Genomic DNA, 20,775 nt, shown 5'->3' with positions numbered 1-20,775 from the left:
ATAATGGTCATCAATGTCCAAAAAAAGGTCTTTCCTCAGTGAGGCTGATGGTTGGTAAGGAGGAAGAGCTGGATAGAGTCTAGCGATGCCAGGTGAACCCGTTGGTGCCGCTGGATGCAAGCTCATCGCAGCAGGTTGACATGTTGGGAAGAGAGAAAAACAATCATTAGCTTTCTCATTTTTCTGCTCTTGTTTGTTTTGTGATTCCTGTTTCCAAACTCTAAGTGTGTCCGTGTGTGCATACATTATTTGTAAATGGTCAAGTGAGATTTTTTTTTTGTTTCAGCAGCTGTTGTTTCTGTAGCACTAATTTTTCTTCCAATTCCATCAAATGCTCGGGTTCAAATGACCCATATTTAGGAAATCCAAATTTAAGATGCCATTGTGGCAAATACTGAACACATGATTCCCCATGTTTTCTAATCATCTCTTCTACAATCGGCCCAAGAGGAACATAATTACTAAATCCATCACTAGGCTCTTTAGAAGAGAAAAGTCCCATTCTCTAATTTTTCTTTTTTTCTTTGAACTTTATTAGAGAATAAAATCAACATTCAGACTCAGTTTAACCTCCTGATTCGCTGGCTGAGTCCAAACTGTAGAGGTCAAAGGGCGTCCAGACAGTGGACCGCCTCCACCAGGAGGGCACACAGAGAAGCAGCTCATTCAGAGAGTGCTGCACCAAGCAAGCTCACAGAAATTTAGTGGAAGGAAAAAGTCAGACAGGACATTATTCCAGTAGAGAGCAGTAGAGACAAAAAGAGAGGAAGATGAGGGATACCAGAACCAACGATGAAGATGAAGCAAACTGGACTTCCTGAATCTCAACAGAGCCTCAACAGAGAGAGAAACGTTTCATTTCTTGATCTGTAATATTCTGATGTTCTGTTGGGTTTTGATTCTCTGTGATCCAGAACCATCAGAACTTCCTGAAGTGAAGTTCTGAAATGTTCGCTCAGATGCTGGAGCATAAATATCATTTTGTTTGTGTTGCTCTGAAACAGGAAGCTGCTCTGGATGTTTTCATCTCGTCACTCTTCATGTTCTTGTTTGTCTCACTTCGTCCAGTTAAAGAGTTATGACACTTCCTGATCGGCTCTGTCCCAGCGCTGACCTCTGACCTCACGTCCTGTTGTGGGACAGGTTGTGAGTCCGAAAGCAAAAGGAAGATGTTTGAACAGCCTGAAACCTGAATGATGGATTATTAACTCCGCGCGGCGCTGAGCTCCTGATGCAGCCGATTTTATTCACGTCTGCATGTAATTTCCTCTTCAATGTTCTGCAGGAAGCAGAATGAAAGCAGGAAGCCATTTTAACTTTCAGTCAAAAATGAAAGAAAAATAAGGATTTATTTTTACTGTGATATTCAGTGGTAAATGTTACAGTTTCAAACTAAATATTTAGTTTGATTTATTAACCCTGGCTGTCACTACTTAGCTTCAAAATACATATTTAATTGGAAGATAAAATTTAGATAAACATCCCAGCTAAATATTCAGAATGTAGGCTAAATATTTAGCTGAAACTAGTTCTGGTTCAGCAGTTAGCGTAGCAGTTCAGCGGTTAGCATGGCAGTTCAGAGGTTAACGTGGCAGTTCAGCGGTTAGTGGTTAGCATGGCAGTTCAGCAGTTAGCAGTTAGTGGTTAGCGTGGCAGTTCAGCAGTTAGTGTGGCGGTTCAGTGGTTAGCAGTTAGCGTGGCAGTTCAGCGGTTAGCGTGGCGGTTCAGCGGTTAGCGTGGCAGTTCAGCAGTTAGTGGTTAGCGTGGCAGTTCAGCGGTTAGCGTGGTGGTTCAGTGGTTAGTGGTTAGCGTGGCAGTTCAGCGGTTAGCGTGGCGGTTCAGTGGTTAGTGGTTAGCGTGGCAGTTCAGCGGTTAGCGTGGCGGTTCAGCGGTTAGCGTGGCGGTTCAGCGGTTAGCGTGGCGGTTCAGCGGTTAGCGTGGCGGTTCAGCAGTTAGCGTGGCGGTTCAGCGGTTAGTGTGGCTACCTGGTAGCTAGAAGTATTGACTTGTCTCTCTTTAATTCAGGATCTTCCTTCCTGCTCAGCTGCACAGATGATTTCATAGAGAGACTTCAGCTGAAACTGATTGAAGGTGTGGTGAGTTTGCTGCAGAGCAGGAAGTGATGATTGGTTCTGGTCACAGCAGATTTCTCAGCAGGAAGTTAATGAGATCAGCTGCTGTGGTGGAACCAGAGCAGAGAAACAGATTCAGCCTGAATGTTCGATGCCTGCATCATCATCACCGGGAACCTGAGGAATGTTTGCTGGGCTCATGATCCTTTCTGCTGTTTCCATGAAGAGGAAAATCTCTGTTTGAGGAATGTGTTTGAGTTTTCCTCCTGCGTTCAGGTTGAGCTGCTGCCGTTCGCAGCTCTGCAGTGCAGCCTGCAGGAGAGTTCAGCTCCAACCAGCATGTCGCAGCACGCCTGAGCGGCTCTGAGCTATGCAGCCCTGCTGGTCTGAGCAGCAGCTGCACGGTACCGGTCCGTTGGTCCAGCACCGGGCCGCTGAGGTTCTGGAGAACGAAGCAGGTTCTCTCCTCTCTTCCAGGTTCAGGTTCGGATGCTTATTGATCAAACATCAGTTAGATGAAAAATCAAACTGATTCGGCTCTAATCTGTGCAGCAGCAAAGGATTCTGGGATCGATCCACTCAGATTTTCACCGCACAGGTGAGCGCCCACAGCTGACAGGAGGAGCGCTTTGGGGGCGGAGCCAGTGAAAGTGAGGCGCTGCGGCCTCGGGCGTCATGACTTCACGACTCTGGCAGCCAGCCGGGCAGGTGGGCGGAGGGGGCGGAGCCAACAGGTGGTTTGGCTCCAGGCTCTGAGCTGAAACTGATTAACAGAAACACTGTTTCACTGATGCTGCAACACTGACTGCAGCAGCTGCACCTGCAGTGATGGTTCTGCAGCAGCTGCACCGAGTTTGGCTGAAAAACGGAATAAAGAACAAAATGTAGTTTTTTGCTGCAGATGAAGCAGAATCAGCTTCAACCTGCAAATGTTGCATTTAGTCCACAGAATAATTTCAACTCCATCAAATATTTAGAACGACATCAAGATGCTGAACTGCAGAACCTCAGCAACCTGAAACCTGCAGCTGCTGCAGGAAACAGAGGAAAACTCCATGTTACCACCAGCTCCCAGGAACGCCGCCCCGGGAACGCCACCGCCCAGTGTACGCCGCCGCCCCGGGAACGCTGTCGGCCCGGTCCCGCTGGCCCGGTCCCGGTCCAACACTCAACCTGGCCGTTTGAGTCGAGACTTTCAGCGCCGACTTGAGAGTTTGACAAACATCCGGTTCTGCTGCTGCCTGTTGGACCCGGTCCAGTTAAAGTAAACTGCAGCAGGTCTGATCTTTGCGCGGCTCCAGGCGGTTTCGGTTTTTATTGTCTCACCTTGTTTACGTTGGATTATTGGGGATTATTGATCCTTCTGCTCTGAAATCAAACTTGATTTACTGACACATTTCACAACAAGCTGTTCATTAGAAACGTTTCAAAAATATTATTTTGAGAAGGGAATTCTGGGCCGGGTCGGTTCCATCCCGTCAGCCTGGAGGTCGGGTTCTGATGGCCCCAAAAGAACCACATACAGCAAGCGACCGGGCCTGAGGCGGACCGGGTCCATAAAACACACAGAGACCGGTGGGGTGAACTATTACTGACCCTGCAGAACCTTCAGAACCTGCTGAGTTGCTCCAGTTTCTACCTTGGGGTTTTATTTCAAATTTTCAAACTTTATTCTGGTGTCTGAATAAAACGGAATTTATTTCTGGAGCAATAATCAGCGAACCGATCCGTTTGATGGGTCCAATCCGTTTTCCAGAGTTAGCGGGTTCACTGCGGCGCTCCATCAGAAACTGGAAGCAGAAGAAGAAAAGAGCAGGAATTTCCCTGAGACTCAAACTTTGGTTTCCCAGAAACTATTTTTAAAAACTGAGATCGAAGCAGAAACAGTGAAACATCTGCAGCAAACAATGGAAAAGCTTCCCGGGGTCACCGGGGTCACCGGGGTCATCCTGAGCTCCTTCTGTCGTTATGCTGTTACTCTCCAATCAAGCAAAGATTTTCATTTGAGCCGCTTTCATAAAATGATCTCCAGAGGTCATCAGAGGTCAACCACCTGCTATTAACTTTTTACTTTTCATCAACATCAGAAACATTCCTGGTTCAGTTCTCCCTGTCAGATCCTGGTTCTGGTTCTAGTTCTGGTTCTGCTGGAGGGTTCTTCCCTCTGCCAGGAAGTCGCTGTTTGTTTTGGATTTCGTCATTAGATCTGATCTTCAAACTAAACGCTTCAGAGAAAATCAAACGTCAGGAAAACAAACAGCAACTTTCAGTTTGACGCATCTTCATCATCCTCCTCTTCATCATAACAGTCAGCATTTATGGCCTCCGGGTCCGAGCGACTCCGACCCAAACAGTTCACCGGGTTAGCGAGGTTAGCTGGGTTAGCGAGGTTAGCGGGGTTAGCACGATTCCCTGGGTTAGCGAGGTTAGCGGGGTTAGCACGGTTCCCTGGGTTAGCGAGGTTAGCCGGGTTAGCTGGGTACGCTGGGTTAGCGAGGTTAGCCGGGTTAGCTGGGTTAGCGGGGTTCGCTGGGTTAGCGGGGTTAGCCGGGTTAGCTGGGTACGCTGGGTTAGCGAGGTTAGCGCGGTTCGCTGGGTTAGCGAGGTTAGCCGGGTTAGCTGGGTTAGCGGGGTTCGCTGGGTTAGCTGGGTACGCTGGGTTAGCGAGGTTAGCCGGGTTAGCTGGGTTAGCGGGGTTCGCTGGGTTAGCTGGGTACGCTGGGTACGCTGGGTTAGCGAGGTTAGCCGGGTTAGATGGGTTAGCGAGGTTCGCTGGGTACGCTGGGTTAGAGAGGTTAGCGGGGTTAGCAAGGTTAGTGAGGTTAGATGAGCAGAAAGTTTTCCTGCTCGTCTTTTATTTTATTTAGCAGGATTATAACTACAACATTATCAGTTTGGTCAAACTGACCAGCTCACCTGAACAACTTTCTGTTCATAACCATAGGAACAGCCTCCTGCACAGCTGCTCTGGGATTTGGGGTCAAAGGTCAGGTGTTGGAGGACAGAACATGTTGCTTTATAGCAGCAAACAGACCAAGTCCATAACGGATTTACTGAACAGAACCGGGTCATAAAAGAAGTAAACCTGCAGGGGGAACTTGGTCGACAGGATCCAAATGGACCAGAACTGGGACTGGACTTTTACTAGGACCTTTCAGTCTGTTTGGGTCCTTTAGTTTGGACCTCGGTCAGTGGACCTTCCTGGACAACGAGTGGCTGATTCTCCATCCATGAGCAGGAAGAGGAGGAAGGACTGAAGGTCGGTCCGCTGAGCTCACGGTGAAACCGGGTCTGAGCAGAAAATCCCCGAGGCCAGGAAAACGGAAACTCCTGAACAGGAAGGGCAGAGCGTCATCGGGGCTTTCAGCAGCGCAGATTAGAGCTGATGTGGATCTGCAGCGGTTACACAAGCATTGCTTTAAATAGTTTCAGAGAAAACGCCGCATGCAGATTTCTGTGGAAGATCAGTGACTCCACCAGGAAACGCTCGGCTTTCTGCGCCGTAAACACTGATAACATGACAGAACAAACTCCAACACTTTCTCTTTTGCTTCTTTTGTCAGTGTTAGCAACTGTGTTCAGGTTTCACATCATTCTGCAGATTTAAAGGACACTGGAGTCCCACAGGGCCGAGTTCTGAGGTTCCTTCTCTTCCTAATAAACTGCAGACTTTCTGTTTATCTTAATGATTTAGTACAATGATGTAAATTTAACCGTCAGCCTCGCATCATAACTGCTAATGTGTCTCTGTGAGTTTAGCTTGTTCAAGGCAACTTCCTGCTGAGTCGTCCTGAGTGTCGACTTCCCGTCAGGAATCACACAGGAGTGAAGGACGCCTGAGGTTTCCTCATTTGTTACAAACCTAAAAGCTGCACGGATTTCAGATTCTACATGTTTGACTGCAAAGACGTAAACTTTAGATTCTGATCTTGTCAAAGAGAAAAATCTCCACAACTGCAGAGAGCAGCGGCTGCGTCACGTTGGAGGAGCTGCAGCGGCTGCGTCACGTTGGAGGAGCTGCAGCGGCTGCGTCACGTTGGAGGAGCTGCAGCGGCTGCATCACGTTGGAGGAGCTGCAGCGGCTGCGTCACGTTGGAGGAGCTGCAGCGGCTGCGTCACGTTGGAGGAGCTGCAGCGGCTGCGTCACGTTGGAGGAGCTGCAGCGGCTGCGTCTCGTTGGAGGAGCTGCAGCGGCTGCGTCTCGTTGGAGGAGCTGCAGCGGCTGCGTCACGTTGGAGGAGCTGCAGCAGCTTCCTCTGCGTTCTCATTTTCAGTGAGTTTTTCAACAGTTGCTAAATTGTCTTTGTGTTGTTTGGCCTCCGCCTGTCGCTGAGCAACCTTTAAATTTATCGTTGCGTTTAAAGTTTGATCCAAACTGACTGAAGATGTTGAGCTGTGAGTTAATCAGCTTTTACCTGCAGCTGTGATGTCACTGCTGAACACCTGCTGCTCCGACTGAACAGGAAGCAGAGGGGCGGGGCTTCGTCGTGGACAGGAAACCGTCTGTGGCGATGAGCCAGACGTTAAACTTCCTTCAGTCTCCTAGCATGCAGTGCAGCCGAGCCGCCTGCGCAGCCTGGAGGTGTTTGCAGCAGCTGAAATGCTAACAAGCTAGCACCCAGCTAACCAGGTGTAATACCTTGTGGTGCTTCTGTAGGGCAGACAGCGCCGCCCTAGAGGCAGATTCTCGTTCCCCCAGAAGAAACTTTTCTTCTTCTCTCATTTCCTGAAGGTTTTCCACCTTTCATCCAAAAAGCTCCTTCACTTTCCCTGATGCTGGTTTATTTTAGGCCAGTTGAACCTTGAACTGTTTCCTGTTTGCCATCTCAGCGAAGTGACTTCCTGTTGATAAACTGAGTTTCTGCTTCCTGCTCAATCATCCAGATTATCAGCAGAAAAAAGTTCTGCTCCTGGTTCCAACATGAATTTCCCTGCTGGAGTTTTGGGTCTCAGCCTGGAGTCAGTGGGATCTTCCTCCTCCTCTTCCTCCTCGCCTGACCTCCAGCTGTCGCCTGTAATCTGCAGGATTGATAATCTGATGAAGATCTGATGAAGATCTGATGAAGATCTTCCTCCTGCTGGAATCACCCCTCAGATCATTATCAATCGTTTCTGTTTCAGTGTGAATGAAAGCAGGTCGACCCGGTTCAGGTCGGGTCACAAGGCTGCTTCCTGCTGGAGCTCCGCCAAAACACACACACACACACACACACACACACACACACACACACACACACACACACACACACACACACACACACACACACACACACACACACACACACACACATCTTTATGCACTGTCACTGTGTCAGTTATTAATCCATCAGTCTCTCAGGGGGGGGCGGGGCTTTCTGTCTGCAGACCGACTCCTCCCTGACCTCTGACCTTCAGGTTGGACGCTCACTGCAACACAGGAAAATAAACCGTCCAATCAGCATCAGCCGTCATCTGACATAAAGATGACGGCTTTTACCTGCAGCTGTGATGTCACTGACCGATCAGGGTCAGCCATGATCGGCTGACCCTCAGTTTCCTCATTTAGTTTGATTTGTGACCTTTGACCTTCAGGTAGGTCTCTTAGAGGTCGTTTCTCTCTGATTTGTTCTGTTTGTGTATGAAATGAAACATTTTTCTGGAGCTTTCTGTCCGTTAGGGTGAGCAGGGTTCTGTGGTTTGGCTGGGTTTTCCTGATGGGGGTGCTGCAGGTCGGTGTGCTGCAGGTCAGTGTGCTGCAGGTCAGTGTGCTGCAGGTCGGTGTGCTGCAGGTCAGTGTGCTGCAGGTCAGTGTGCTGCAGGTCAGTGTGCTGCAGGTCAGTGTGCTGCAGGTCGGTGTGCTGCAGGTCGGTGTGCTGCAGGTCGGGGTGGTGCAGGTCGGTGTGCTGCAGGTCGGTGTGCTGCAGGTCAGTGTGCTGCAGGTCAGTGTGCTGCAGGTCAGTGTGCTGCAGGTCAGTGTGCTGCAGGGGGGGTGGTGCAGGTCGGTGTGCTGCAGGTCAGTGTGCTGCAGGTCGGTGTGCTGCAGGTCGGTGTGCTGCAGGTCAGTGTGCTGCAGGTCGGTGTGCTGCAGGTCGGTGTGCTGCAGGTCAGTGTGCTGCAGGTGGGGGCGGAGCCGTCGCTTCGCCACGCGTCGCGTTTCTTCCACCTGTCGGCTCTCGTCCCGCCCACGTGTCGCCTGCCGCCTCCACATTCCTGGCCTTTGTTCTCAGGCCTGGAAAGAACCGCAGAGCCTGAAAGTGACGAGGAAAAGGTTCCAGTAAATTAGAAACCCGATCAGCACGGCGACCGTTACATTGCACAACCCTCCGCCGCTGATCAGGTTCTGAATGAATCTCTGCAGTTTGGGGAAAGATTCATAATCCAGGCGAATAAACAAAGTTTTCCAAATAAACAGATGTTGTTAAATCTAAGATTTCCATTTGAGAATCAAGAGAGAAAATCCTCAAAGTTTCAATCTGGAGGAAGTTCTGCATGAAGAACCCGATCCAGCTGACAGAACCTGGACCCAGAGGACCGACTCACCCAGCCCAGAGGTGGTTCATGCTGCGGGCCGTTTCCTTCCAACCATCAGAAATATTTACATTTTTAAAATTCACAAAACAGAAATAAAATTGGAGTCCGCAGTCTGGGCCGGTTCTGGTTCGACAATAATTACTAATAAAAATTCAGAGTTTTCATTTGATTATATAAACGGTTCAGAACAACAATCGGACCGGCCGGTACTCCTGGTACCGGGAGGCTCTGATCTCTGGGGAAACGGCGCCACCTGGTGTCCAGCTGAGGCTCAGGCCGACTCTTCATGGGGATTCTGATCAGTTATTGATCCCAATAGCTGAACATATGGAGGGTCAGAACAAAAAATACCAGGTTCTGGTCCTGGTTCTGGTGTGGGTCCAGGTCCTACTGAGGATCTCTGGAGAACCAGAACTTCAGAGACGGATCTGGGTCGGTTCTGGTGGATGTTTGCCTACATTATGCTGCCAGGCTGGTTCTGCTGGTTCTGGCTTCGGGCCAGAACCAGCCCAGTGGTCATAAAATGAAATTTTCCTACGCAACATAAAGTCGTTTCTCTGATGAGGATTTTCCTTCAGTCCATGAAGTTCTGCTTCCTGTGCTTCATTGTGTCTGATGTTCACGTTTGAAGATCTGCAGCGTCAGCGTTCCTGATCAGCAAGAACAGCAGGCGGGTGGATTTATCTGCTGAGATGTGATTGGCTGAGCTGCTGGTCAGATCAGCAGTAGCACAGCAGGCAGCCGCAGGCAGCAAGATGGGCTCCAGTCGCTCCAGCCTGAGCCTCGTCCCGGACGGCCAGCAGCTCCTGCAGGAAACCGGATGTGAGCCTCGGCGTTCTGGACGGTTCTGGATGGTTCTGTTCGGTTCGGTTCTGGATGGTTCTGTTCGGTTCGGTTCTGGACGGTTCTGTTCGGTTCGGTTCTGGATGGTTCTGTTCGGTCTTTATCAGGCAGGATGTTTTCATTCAACATTTCTTCATGATAGAAAATGATCAGAATCTGAACTTTAAGGTCTGAACTGATTCTGTTTCACTGCAGAAACAATGAATCTTAAAATAGCATTTAAATAAGAAAAAACTCATTTCAGCTCATTTTCAGCGAGATAAAGTCGTTTGTTTTAATTTAGTTCTAAAATATGGATTTTAACATGTAGCAGATTAAACCTGACAAAATGTGAAATTATCTGCCAGAATGAAATTAGTTTTGTTTTCTTTAATGTACTGAGAATAACCGCTTGGTGTGTGTGTGTGTGTGTGTGTGTGTGTGTGTGTGTGTGTGTGTGTGTGTGTGTGTGTGTGTGTGTGTGTGTGTGTGTGTGTGTGTGTGTGTGTGTGTGTGTCTCATCGGGTCGTTTATCTGCGTCTCCTCCTCTGCTCTCCTCCCTGATAGAGAAGCTGGACAGGAAGATAAAACGTCTTCATGCTGCAGAACCTCAGAAAACAAATTATTTTAGATTATTTTAAAATATTTTAAATCATTTCAAATCATTTCAGGTTTAGAGTTTAAAGATTATTTTAGATTATTTCAGGTTTAGAGTTTAAAGATCGACATTTATGAGGAACATAACTGAATATTTCAGGAAGTTTGTAATAAACTGATGACATCTGGACCAGAAGCTGTATGGCAAGTCCATTTATCATATATTGGTACAATCAGAGCCATAATGGCAGCAGCTGAGTGAAGAGCGCCCCCAGGCGTCCATACAGTGTCATTACTATAATTTATTCATCAATATTCAGATTATTTATTGATTTATTGATTGTATTTTTATGTCAAACTGAAGCAAAGGAGAAACACAAACTGAACGGGTTCTCCTGAACTTGGGCCGGAACCAGAACAGTTCAGAACCGTCAGAGTCCAGCTGAACCCGAATGGGGCCCAAATTCAACTGGGACTAACTGAACCCAGAACCAGCAAAGGAAACTGGTTCCAGTCTATTATTTGTCAATAACTGATCAATTAATTCATCCAATTATTCATCTGGTGCAGACCAGAACCAGAACCTGGACTTCCTGCTCCAGTTGGCCTTCATTCATTTGGTTCTGGAGTTCCTGAGTTTCCAGAACCAGATTAAACCCGACTGTTTTCCCTCCAGTCTCTGCAGCCCACCTCCTGCGTCTCCATGAGCGGTTCCGCTTCCTGGACAAACACGGCAGGGGTCACCTCAGGTGGGTCTCAGGTCGGTTCTGTTTGGGTCTCAGGTCGGTTCTGTTTGGGTCGGTTCTGTTTGGGTCTCAGGTCGGTTCTGTTTGGGTCTCAGGTCCGAGGACTTGGAGGCGGAGCTGTCTTTGAATCCCATCGGAGACCGGATCGTCGGAGCGTTTTTCCAGCCGGGGTACAGAACCGGACCTTTGCTGAGCCTGAACAGGAAGTCAGCAGCATTCAGCCTTCCTTCCTCTCTGCAGACAGGAAGCGGTGGACTTCCCCTCGTTTGTCCGGGTTCTGGCTCACTTCCGTCCCATGGAGAAGAACCGGACCTGTGCCGCCGTGCAGCCGGAGCGGGCCAACAGCCGGAACCGGAAACTCAAATGTCAGTCTGGGTTTGTCATTTTCTCTGAAGCTTCCTGGAAATGCTGTCCTGATTCAGGAAATGTCCCTCCTCAGTTGCCTTCCAGCTGTACGACCGGGACCGAGACGGGAAGATCTCCAGAACCGAGCTGCTGCAGGTCCATTCAGAAACCTCGTCTTTCATTTTAAAATATTTATTAAATCCGTTCGTTATGTGATGATCGGGACAGATTGATCTCCCCTCTGGCCTGGTAAGGAGGAGGGGCTTAGTGCTGCCAATCACTCTCATGTACTTGCGGCTAAATTTCCTAATAGAGGAGAAAGAACTTACTGTTACAGGAAAACTGCTTATTGGTGCTCATGCTAACTAGCCTAGCATTCATGACAGACTGCTGTCTGAAAAGGTGATTGACAGCGCTAAGCCCCGCCTCCTGACTCTGATTGGTGGTTCTAGTTTGTTCTGGGAGAAGCCAGAGGAGCTCGATTTCTTTCAGATGATCTGCCTCATACCAAACGACAGTGAAAATATTTCTATAAAAGTGCAGAATTGAAAGAGAACGTTCTACCTTCACCAGCTGCTGGTCGTTTCCGGCTGCAGCGTCTCTGTCGTCGGGACAGAATGGTGGTTCCGGTTCTGACCCGGCTTCATCCAGCAGGTGCTGAGGGAGATGCTGGGGCTGCAGGTGACGGAGGAGCAGCTGCAGAGCATCGCGGAGCGCGGCATCCAGGAGGCCGACCTGGACCGGGACGACGCCATCTGCTTCGACGAGTTCAGGAAGGTGGGTCCGGCTCGGCTGCAGAACCCTGACGGTCCATCAGGAGGGATGTGACGGGTTCTCAGCTCGCATCAATTCAACCCAAACATACAGAACAAAATCTGATTTATGGAACAAAACCTCAACGGTCCTGATGAGGTGAGACATGCATCCCAATTCAGCACCAGAAAAGCCAGATTAGAGACACATTGATCAATTAATGACTTAAATTGATCTGATCGGTGTTCTTATGATGTATTGATAAGCAGCTGACCGATCATATAAACCTGATTGCAGATGCCAGATGGGCGACAGCTGGCAATGCACAAGAAACGGCAAAACAATCGGCGAACATGATATGAATGATGCAAACTGCAAAACACACAAACAAATGCGAAGCAAAATGCTGCAAATACAACAGGAGGGAAAAACTGCAAACTCACAAAGAGCAAGTCCTCCAGACCACCAGGGGGCGTCTGGACTCTGTCATGCTGCTGCTGCCTTTATGCAACATTGTAAGAGCTTCCATGTTTTCTTTCTTCCTCCCACTGTGTTCTGGCCTTACTGTGGCTTGGTTCCAGATCATCTGTTGGACGACGCCCCCTGGTGGCTTGGAGGATGTCTGTTCACTGGGGCCTGTTTGCAGATACTAAATAAAACGTATCAGAGTAAATACAAGTTTAAAAAAAGAGTATTTATTCTTCAGATCTTAAATAAGCTGATGACCCTTGACCTTTGGTTTTAAATGTTCTGTTTCCAGTCGCTGGAGAAAGTGAACATCGATCAGAAGATGAGCGTTCGCTTCCTGGAGTAAAGATTTCATTCACCTGGGACCAGGTGGGGCGACTCGTTCCCAACCTGTTGCTGTTCCATCCTGGACCCGTTTCCTCCAGAACGCCCCACACGACTTCCGGACAGAACCCAGTCAAATTTTACTCCTTGTTAATGATTGAAGCCAAGAGGATGAAGGTGTCAAAACATCTTGTAAAGCTGGTACCACCAGCAGCTGCAGCAGAACTTCCTGTTTGACTCTCAGACGTTTGATGGATTGACGGCCTCGACGAGTTCATGAAGCCCGTCCCTGAAACTGCTGAAGTCAACATGTCGATACCTGCTGTTTTGGCTTTTATTAAAAAATGAATGTTTGGCTTCCAACGGTTTGTGGTGAAGCTCTTCACTCGTTCATCACTCCCTCATCACTCGTTCATCACTCCCTCTTCACTCCCTCATCACTCGTTCATCACTCCCTCTTCACTCGTTCATCACTCCCTCATCACTCCCTCATCACTCGTTCATCACTCGTTCATCACTCGTTCATCACTCCCTCATCACTCGTTCATCACTCCCTCATCACTCGTTCATCACTCGCTCTTACCTGAGCAGGTGCAGCTCGTTACCAGGGCAATGCAGAAGCAGGGACTGAAAACAGACCAGTTTCTACCAGCAACAAAGACAATCAACCAGAGGTTAAAGGCCCCCGGGGGCCCCGAATATTTGGACCTGTAAATACTTGGAGGACTTGGTCTCTGGACCTTCCTGCTGCCATGATGGTTCTGCTGGTAATTATGGCTCCTTCTCAACTGGATCAAACTTTATTTGATCGTTTCCAAAGTCAAAACCCAGAACTCCTTTACAGAACAGATTTATTCACTCAGAATATTTCAGCTCCTTTACCATCGGACTCAGAAAACAGAATAATAATAATTAGTTTTCCTTTACATGGTTTCTCATATATTCTTTTAGTTTTCCTAAACTAAGACTTTGGCAAAACCGTTTCATGCACCAGAGATTCATTCAAGAGCAAAGATACAAACCTTCCAACACACATCATCACATTCATAGTTTGAGCTTTTAGTTCTGCAGAAAAACCTGACGGTTGAGACTCCAGAGGGTTTTAGAAATGAACATGTTGAAATAAAAGGACATGAAGTTCCCACAAACTCTGTGGGAACTTCTTCACGTTGGCTCAACAGCTGGACGGTAACATGAGAATATGAAATGTTCCTCTGCAGCTGGATGGTAAAGAATCGAGTTGTAGGACTGGAGTGAGGCTCTGCTGATGAACCATCACTTGATTCAGCTGTGAGAATCCAGGGAGGGAACAGGAACCCGCAGGAGGCCGGACCTGGAGGACGGACCTGGAGGACGGACCTGGAGGACGGACCTGGAGGCCGGACCTGGAGGACGGACCTGGAGGACGGACCTGGAGGACGGACCTGGAGGACGGACCGTTCCCTCGCCAGGAGAACCTCTGGCTGTCAGCCGGGTGATTCCCCACCAGCAGAGCTTTACTTCTGCCTGGTGTGGATCTTCATGTGAATATTTAAAGTCGACTTCTGTCGGAATCTCTGGCCACAGACGTCACAGAAGAAAGGTTTCTCTCCCGTGTGGATCCTCAGGTGGTCGTTTAAACTCGTCTTCAGGCTGAACCTTTGTTCACAGAACTCACAGCAGAAGGATTTCTCTCCTGTGTGGATCCTCATGTGTCGGTTCAGGTTTGACTTCCTGCCAAACCTTTGGCCACAGAAGCCGCAGCAGTACGGTTTCTGTCCGGTGTGGATCCTCTGGTGGATGTTCAGGTTGGACTTGCGGTCAAACCTCTGTCCGCAGACGTCGCAGCAGAACGCCTGCTGCCCTGCATGGACTCTCATGTGAATGTTTAGATGCGTCTTTCGCTCAAATTTCTGCTCACAGACCTCACAGGGATACGTTTCCTGTCCTGTGTGAATCGTCATGTGTCGGTTCAAAGTGGATTTCTGTCTGAACCTTTGTCCACAGAGGTCACAGCGAAAGGCTTTCTGTCCGGTGTGGATCTGGATGTGTCTGTTTAAAGTGGTCTTCAGGCTGAAGGTCTGCCCGCAGACGTCGCAGCTAAACGGTTTCTGCCCCGTGTGGATCCTCTGGTGGTCATTTAAAGTCTTCTTCAGGCTGAAGCTCTGCCCACAAACATCACAACTGAACGGTTTCTCCCCCGTGTGGATTCTCTGGTGATCGTTCAGCGTCCTCTTCAGGCTGAACCTCTGTCCGCAGACATCACAGCAGAACGGTTTCTCCCCAGAGTGGTTCCTCACGTGAACGTTCAGACATTTCTTCAGGCTGAACCTCTGTCCGCAGACGGGACAGCCGAACGGTCTCTCCCCCGTGTGGCTCCTGATGTGCTCGTTCAGGTAATGTTTCTTTTTAAAGGTTTTTCCACAGTCACCACAGATGAAACACTTCACTGTGACGGCGCTTCCACTCCGGGACTCTGGAGCGCCGCTCTCCTTCCACTCTTTGCTCATGTCTGTGGTTTCAGAAGCAACGTGTGACGGGAGGTTCGGCTGGGAGTCAGGATGCGCCACAGCGTCATCCTCTTCATCGCTGACCTCAGTCTCTGAAGAAATGGAGGAGTCGGCATGAATCCTGCCTTCATCAGCTGCTCCACCATCCTCTTCATCCGCCTCTGCCTTCATCTGCTCCGCTGAGCTGCTGCTGCTGGGAACGTCTCCGTGCTGCAGCTGGTGAAGCCGTGACGACAGAACATCGTCTTCCTCGTCCTCACTCTTAACGATGACTTTGATGACTGGAAACCTGGTGGCGTCATCCAGGTGGTCTTCCTCCGCACCGATCCGGCGCTCCTCCTCTTCCTCCTTTATGTGGACGGGCAGCGGGTCCGGGTCCGGTTCCTCCGGGTCCGGTTCCTCCGGGCCCGGTTCCTCCGGGCCCGGTTCCTCCGGGTCTGGACTCTGTTCTTCTTTAACCAGCAGCTTCTGAACGTCTTCAGGGAACACTGGAACACAGGAGACACGCCGTCAAACACCTGCTTGTCATCAGGCCGTTGCAGTTTGGATGCAGACTGAATGAATCGATGAATAAATGAATCGATGCATAAAGCAGGTCCGTTTACACCAGAACCAGAGCAGACGATACGTCATCAGAACCACCTCCACTCTGCACAGCTCACATTTTACTGAAATGTTATTATGATTAAGCCTGATTTCTTTTTGTGTCCTTGGCGCCACACAGAGCGGCATGTTTGTGGGCGGAGCTTCTGCGCTGCCTGTAATAATAACAAAGATCTATTGCAGCCTGGTTTCTGAACTCTGATGGTATTTAAAGGGTTTTAAATAGTTGAAACACAAAATGCATCGACATGTACAGTAGAAATCATCTCAGCACTACAGCAGCTAACATCTAGTCACCTTCACCTGCACTGCGGCTTCAGCCAATCAGGAGCAGGGATAATAAGTGGTGCTCTTGGATTGGCTGCTTTGTAAACACCTTGCTAATAGGTTTTTCAGAATACGCAGATTTTCCACTAATCATTTGGAGATGAGGCAGGAGGTCGACCTGAAGCTTTTTGTTCAATTGGATATAATTTCAGGCATTATGGAGTCAAAGTTATTCTGACAATTCAATCGTATGGCAGGCAGTTTCTACATAAACTCTCTGCTACCATAATTACATTCCAGATACCTAAAAATATGTTTTGACGAGACAAAGTCAAAACATCCTGAATGGTAATTTAAAATATATGAATTTATATTCTATATTAAGTCATCAGGCTGATTCTCTGAATTTGGTACATTTTTTGCTCTCAGTGATGAGTTTAACTCCATAACATAATTAAACTAATTCTTCCAGTTCCTTTGAGGTCACCTGTTCTTTGACTAAAATAACTGTAAATATATTTTATTTGATTCTGATAATTAGGCTGATAAATAGAAAATGACAACTTGATGTAAAGTGTTAAAAGGTTGAGCTGCAGATACAAATAATCAATTAGAGGTAAGAAACTTTCCCAACAATTAAACGTCTGCTGTGGGAGCAGGAAGAGCCTGCAGTGACGTCACTTCCAGGAAATTGGACTGAACCATAATTTATAAAACGGAGGGAGGATTTTGTGTTACTGCAGGAACATGGTTAAAAAATGCAGTTTTATAAAGAATTCTTGTGTTTTTCTGTCATATTTTTATTTCGGTTAAAGTAGATGTAAAAATGTTTATATTAGTAGAAATAACTTGCAGTTTCTGGCTATTTTCATTGGTTTTATATTCAGTGAGCAGTTAACAGCCAGACCTCTACGCTTCAACACAGAAAAGTTTTCAAAACATAATTTTTTAAATACATTTACATGTTACATTACCAAGACACGTGGATGTTTCAATTTCTGGATTTACTCAAAAAATGTGGTTTGCATGATATGGTTTGCAAAAATGCACCGAATTCCGAGAAGAAGCCATGAGATCATTTCATGTCTCTGGACTGGAAGCTGTTCAAACACCACTGCTTCTGCCACTCACAACATGGCGGCCGCGCTGACGTGCCAATCCATCAGAGCTGTTCTCTCGGTGCGTAAAGCTGCAGCTAAACACCCAGAGCTGACAGAAGCATACAGACCTAATCTGTGGAGCCGGTCCAGCGGATTATAATCCAAGTCCTGCTGCTCCGCTGCGTCCAGTCGCTGTTGGACCTGCTGTCTCCACATCTCTGCTAGCTTTTCTCTCTCCAAACTTTCCTTTAACAGTTACTGAGCGGTTCCAGCGGAGCCTCAAACCGTTTCTCTTCTTCCCAGAGTTCACCAACTGCTGTTTCCACCTTACAGCTTCATTAACTCTCCCGCTGCGGCTCCGCGGACAAAAACCCGACAAAACACGAAGGACGGCGCTCCTTCTTCTCCATCTTCTTCGTCTTCGGCAGCTTCTTTGTGTTTAATGGTGGAGCAGAACGCCGCCTCGAGGCGCACACCGCCACCTGCTGGAGCGGAGTGTAAAGGACAGGGTCCGCCTAAAATATTTAACCAACCAACTAAATAATTGGTCTTTGCTGCTTTGTGGCAGTTTGCGCTTCCATGAAAACTCTGCGCTTGACTATTTTAAGTTCTGTTTTCATTTTGTGAAGAGGTTTTATTCGTATTAAATGATGTTCCTTTATGTGTCATATAAATGTAATGTTTTTTGAATCACAGTCAAGGTGTTTTTCTGTGCAGCTGGAAACGGTGTACAAACTAATGAACCAAGATGTGTCTACTGAAGTAAGTTTCCAGGGTTGCTGAACTTCCCCAGACAGTTATTTGGGAACTGGCTGTTTTTCCCGTGGCCTTCCCTGCATGGAGACAGAGTGTTTAGTTTTCACCTCCCATAGACATTACAGTGAATGAGCATACAAGGTTTCGTATGTTTTCCTTTGTTTCTTTTGTTTGGTCTTAGAAGATTGAGTCTCCGCCTCGGTAGTAAAGAGAGATGAATAAAGTAACTATGCAGCTCTGGGTTCCTCAGAGCGGATTCTAATTTGTGCCTAATGCAGTATATTTCTTGCTCTCCATCTGCAGATGTATTAAAGATTGTTTTTGCTCCCTAACTTTTGTCTGGATCTCAGTCTCTGAATTGTGCACTTCACAATTTGGGTGCGTTGGCCGGGAACCTTCGCTGGTTCATCCAAGTCGGTGGACCTCAGGAGAGGGCTGATCACCAAACCTTCAAACTGCTTTTCCTCCAAACCGCTGGCAGGTCTGTCTGAGAAAAAGAGGACTCTTCTGGTGCTCCACCGGGTTGGATCAGCCACGACAGGATAAAAACAGAGCTGAGAGGGGCTGCAAAACATCTTAAGGTTTGTAGGTCTATTTATTTAGACCGAGTCCTGTAGGTCTGTCGATTCAGACTGAGTTCCCCTAGGTCTATTAATTTAGACTGAGTTGTAGGTCTATCAAATTAGACTGAGAATTGAAGTCAACGTTTCAAATAAACGTTTTAAATTGTAAGAGGTTTGTAAAATTAGAGAATGGGACTTTTCTCTTCTAAAGAGCCTAGTGATGGATTTAGTTATGTTCCTCTTGGGCCGATTGTAGAAGAGATGATTAGAAAACATGGGGAATCATGTGTTCAGTATTTGCCATGGCATCTTAAATTTGGATTTCCTAAATATGGGTCATTTGAACCCGAGCATTTGATGGAATTGGAAGAAAAATTAGTGCTACAGAAACAACAGCTGCTGAAACAAAAAAAAAATCTCACTTGACCATTTACAAATAATGTATGCACACACGGACACACTTAGAGTTTGGAAACAGGAATCACAAAACAAACAAGAGCAGAAAAATGAGAAAGCTAATGATTGTTTTTCTCTCTTCCCAACATGTCAACCTGCTGCGATGAGCTTGCTTCCAGCGGCACCAACAGGTCCACCTGGCATCGCTAGACGCTATCCAGCTCTTCCTCCTTACCAACCATCAGCCTCACTGAGGAAAGACTTTTTTTTGGACATTGATGACCATTATCCCTACGGCCCGAAGACTGAGGAGGAAGACACTATGCTCCCCTGGAGGGGAAGAAGAAAAGAGTTTTTACTGCAGTTGCTGAGAAACTCTACAACACCAGCCTAAGCTTTCACCAGGTGCTTCGACTGATCTTCAGTGTCCCATGTATGGACCGTGAGGTTGAAGAGACCCAACTACACAATTCTGCCAACTCACCATGCTTCATCAGGCTGCCCTGAACATCCACAGCCACAGCAAGGACAGTATGGACAGTCACAAAGCAACACACTGCCTGATGTTTGTTAATCCATGGACAACAAGGACATTGGGCCAGAGACTGCTTCCAGAGACAATTCAGAAACAACCAGGAGGTTGCACAGAGGCCGAGGAGGAAGATTTGATGTCAACCATAGAGGCTTCCCCAGATGGGTCAAGTTTTTCCTTTAAGAGGTGGATTTACAGGACATCGTGGAGGGTATTCCAGCTAACTAGACCTGGTGCCGTTGGAGCAACCTCTGGTTCAGCAAATCGCAAGTACCAACACACAACACATATGTAAAATATACAACTGAAATACACCAAGTCCTCCCCATGCTCACTATTTCTGTCTATTAAATGTTCAGACACGGGGCTACGTGTCCATAACAAACTCCAACTGATTTAATTTGTTCAAAACACCAAGTCTGCTACATTTTTAAATGGTTGATTACAGACCGACAATCTGAGGCCATTTTGCAAATGGCTCGTGAAAGAGTCCCTCCCACTTCCACTGTGATGTAGATAGATCCAGCTGATGAGCTGAGTGACTCCTCCCTTCTGACACGCCCATCTTTGCTGCATGCAACTCAAATATGCTGGTCCGCTGAGACCTGCTTTTTTTTTTGCTGATTGTCACCTGAGCAACTGAGCTTCTTCACACTGACTGATTTTTTTTAAAATTTATTTCCTTATGTCTCTTTGGCAAAACATCCAGGAGACGGATGGAAAACTTTTGGCCCTCTAGCAAAAGCAACACATGAAACAACTGATTGTATATGTCACTCAGAAAGTATTTATTTTTTGCCATCACCATGATTTGCTTCTTACAAATATGATGTGGGCTTAATAATAAAAAAATAATAATAAAAAATGAAAAACCAATTCACATAATGCCCAAATCAAATTACTATCCCAATCAAAAACAATACCCTTTCAAACCAGAAGCTGTGAAGAAACTCAGTGCTCCTGATCAACCTGTTGAGTGGAGGTTCAAGATCTTAGAGAGTTAACAGGTCTGTCATTGCCAGAGCAGCTATTCTTCCAAATCCATCCATACACTATTTTATCACAAATTCCAACAGGCAGCATGTTTTTCACAGTCATTGATTTAGCAAATGCTTTTTCAGTGTTCCAATTCACCCAGAAAGCCGGTTCTGGTTCACTTTTCAGTTTAATGATAAACTTTACACATTTACAAGACTTTGTCAGGGCTACTGTGAGAGTCCAACCATTTTTCACCAAGCATTAATGACAATCTTTCACATTTGACACTCGCACCACAGACAGCTCTTTTGCAGTATGTTGATGATTTATTATTGGCGGCTCCCAATCAAAATGTGTGTTTCTGAAAGCATGAAATTACTTCATTTCCTAGCAGAAAATGGTCATAAAGTTAAAAGAAGCAAATTGCAGTTTGTGCAGCCTTCTGTGTCTTTTT

At 47.3% G+C, this 20,775-nt stretch overlaps 2 protein-coding genes across 4 annotated transcripts; one reads left to right on the top strand and one right to left on the bottom strand.

Moving 5' to 3' along the window:
* The first annotated feature begins 9,275 nt into the window (after positions 1 to 9,275).
* On the top strand, positions 9,276 to 13,000 carry chp2 (calcineurin-like EF-hand protein 2). Of its 2 annotated transcripts, XM_055028174.1 has the most exons (7): positions 9,276 to 9,404; positions 10,678 to 10,750; positions 10,843 to 10,917; positions 10,988 to 11,112; positions 11,187 to 11,248; positions 11,747 to 11,869; positions 12,606 to 13,000. In XM_055028174.1, the coding sequence occupies exons 1-7, from the start codon at positions 9,338 to 9,340 to the stop codon at positions 12,657 to 12,659; spliced, it is 579 nt and encodes a 192-aa protein (XP_054884149.1). In that variant the 5' UTR covers positions 9,276 to 9,337; the 3' UTR covers positions 12,660 to 13,000. The 2 variants fall into 2 exon arrangements, with proteins under 2 accessions (XP_054884149.1, XP_054884151.1); XM_055028176.1 differs by lacking the exon at positions 10,843 to 10,917.
* An 81-nt stretch (positions 13,001 to 13,081) lies between these two features.
* Positions 13,082 to 17,515, bottom strand: LOC129358910 (zinc finger protein OZF-like). Of its 2 annotated transcripts, XR_008605849.1 has the most exons (3): positions 17,225 to 17,515; positions 14,062 to 15,614; positions 13,082 to 14,009 (listed from the first exon to the last, which is right to left on the bottom strand). XR_008605849.1 is itself a non-coding variant. In XM_055028157.1 (2 exons), the coding sequence occupies exons 1-2, from the start codon at positions 17,310 to 17,312 to the stop codon at positions 14,134 to 14,136; spliced, it is 1,569 nt and encodes a 522-aa protein (XP_054884132.1). In that variant the 5' UTR covers positions 17,313 to 17,515; the 3' UTR covers positions 13,082 to 14,133. The 2 variants fall into 2 exon arrangements, 1 of the variants encoding a protein (XP_054884132.1); XM_055028157.1 differs by having other exon boundaries at positions 13,082 to 15,614.
* Positions 17,516 to 20,775: the final 3,260 nt, after the last annotated feature.

The sequence above is a fragment of the Poeciliopsis prolifica genome, unplaced genomic scaffold (assembly GCF_027474105.1).
Source record: "Poeciliopsis prolifica strain line A6 unplaced genomic scaffold, Auburn_PproV2 SCAFFOLD004, whole genome shotgun sequence".
NCBI lineage: Eukaryota > Metazoa > Chordata > Actinopteri > Cyprinodontiformes > Poeciliidae > Poeciliopsis > Poeciliopsis prolifica.
This window is presented reverse-complemented; position numbering and strand designations above follow the sequence as displayed.

What these genes read in the sequence shown, in the direction of transcription:
- chp2 (XM_055028174.1), top strand. Translation starts at nt 9,338, where the DNA reads ATGGGCTCCAGTCGCTCCAGCCTGAGCCTCGTCCCGGACGGCCAGCAG. An exon ending in GCTCCTGCAGGAAACCGGAT is followed by an intron (nt 9,405 to 10,677) that starts GTGAGCCTCGGC and finishes TTTTCCCTCCAG; the next exon opens with TCTCTGCAGCCCACCTCCTG. An exon ending in CCAGAACCGAGCTGCTGCAG is followed by an intron (nt 11,249 to 11,746) that starts GTCCATTCAGAA and finishes TTCATCCAGCAG; the next exon opens with GTGCTGAGGGAGATGCTGGG.
- LOC129358910 (XM_055028157.1), bottom strand. Translation starts at nt 17,312, where the DNA reads ATGTGGAGACAGCAGGTCCAACAGCGACTGGACGCAGCGGAGCAGCAG. An exon ending in GGACCGGCTCCACAGATTAG is followed by an intron (nt 15,615 to 17,224) that starts GTCTGTATGCTT and finishes CCTGTGTTCCAG; the next exon opens with TGTTCCCTGAAGACGTTCAG.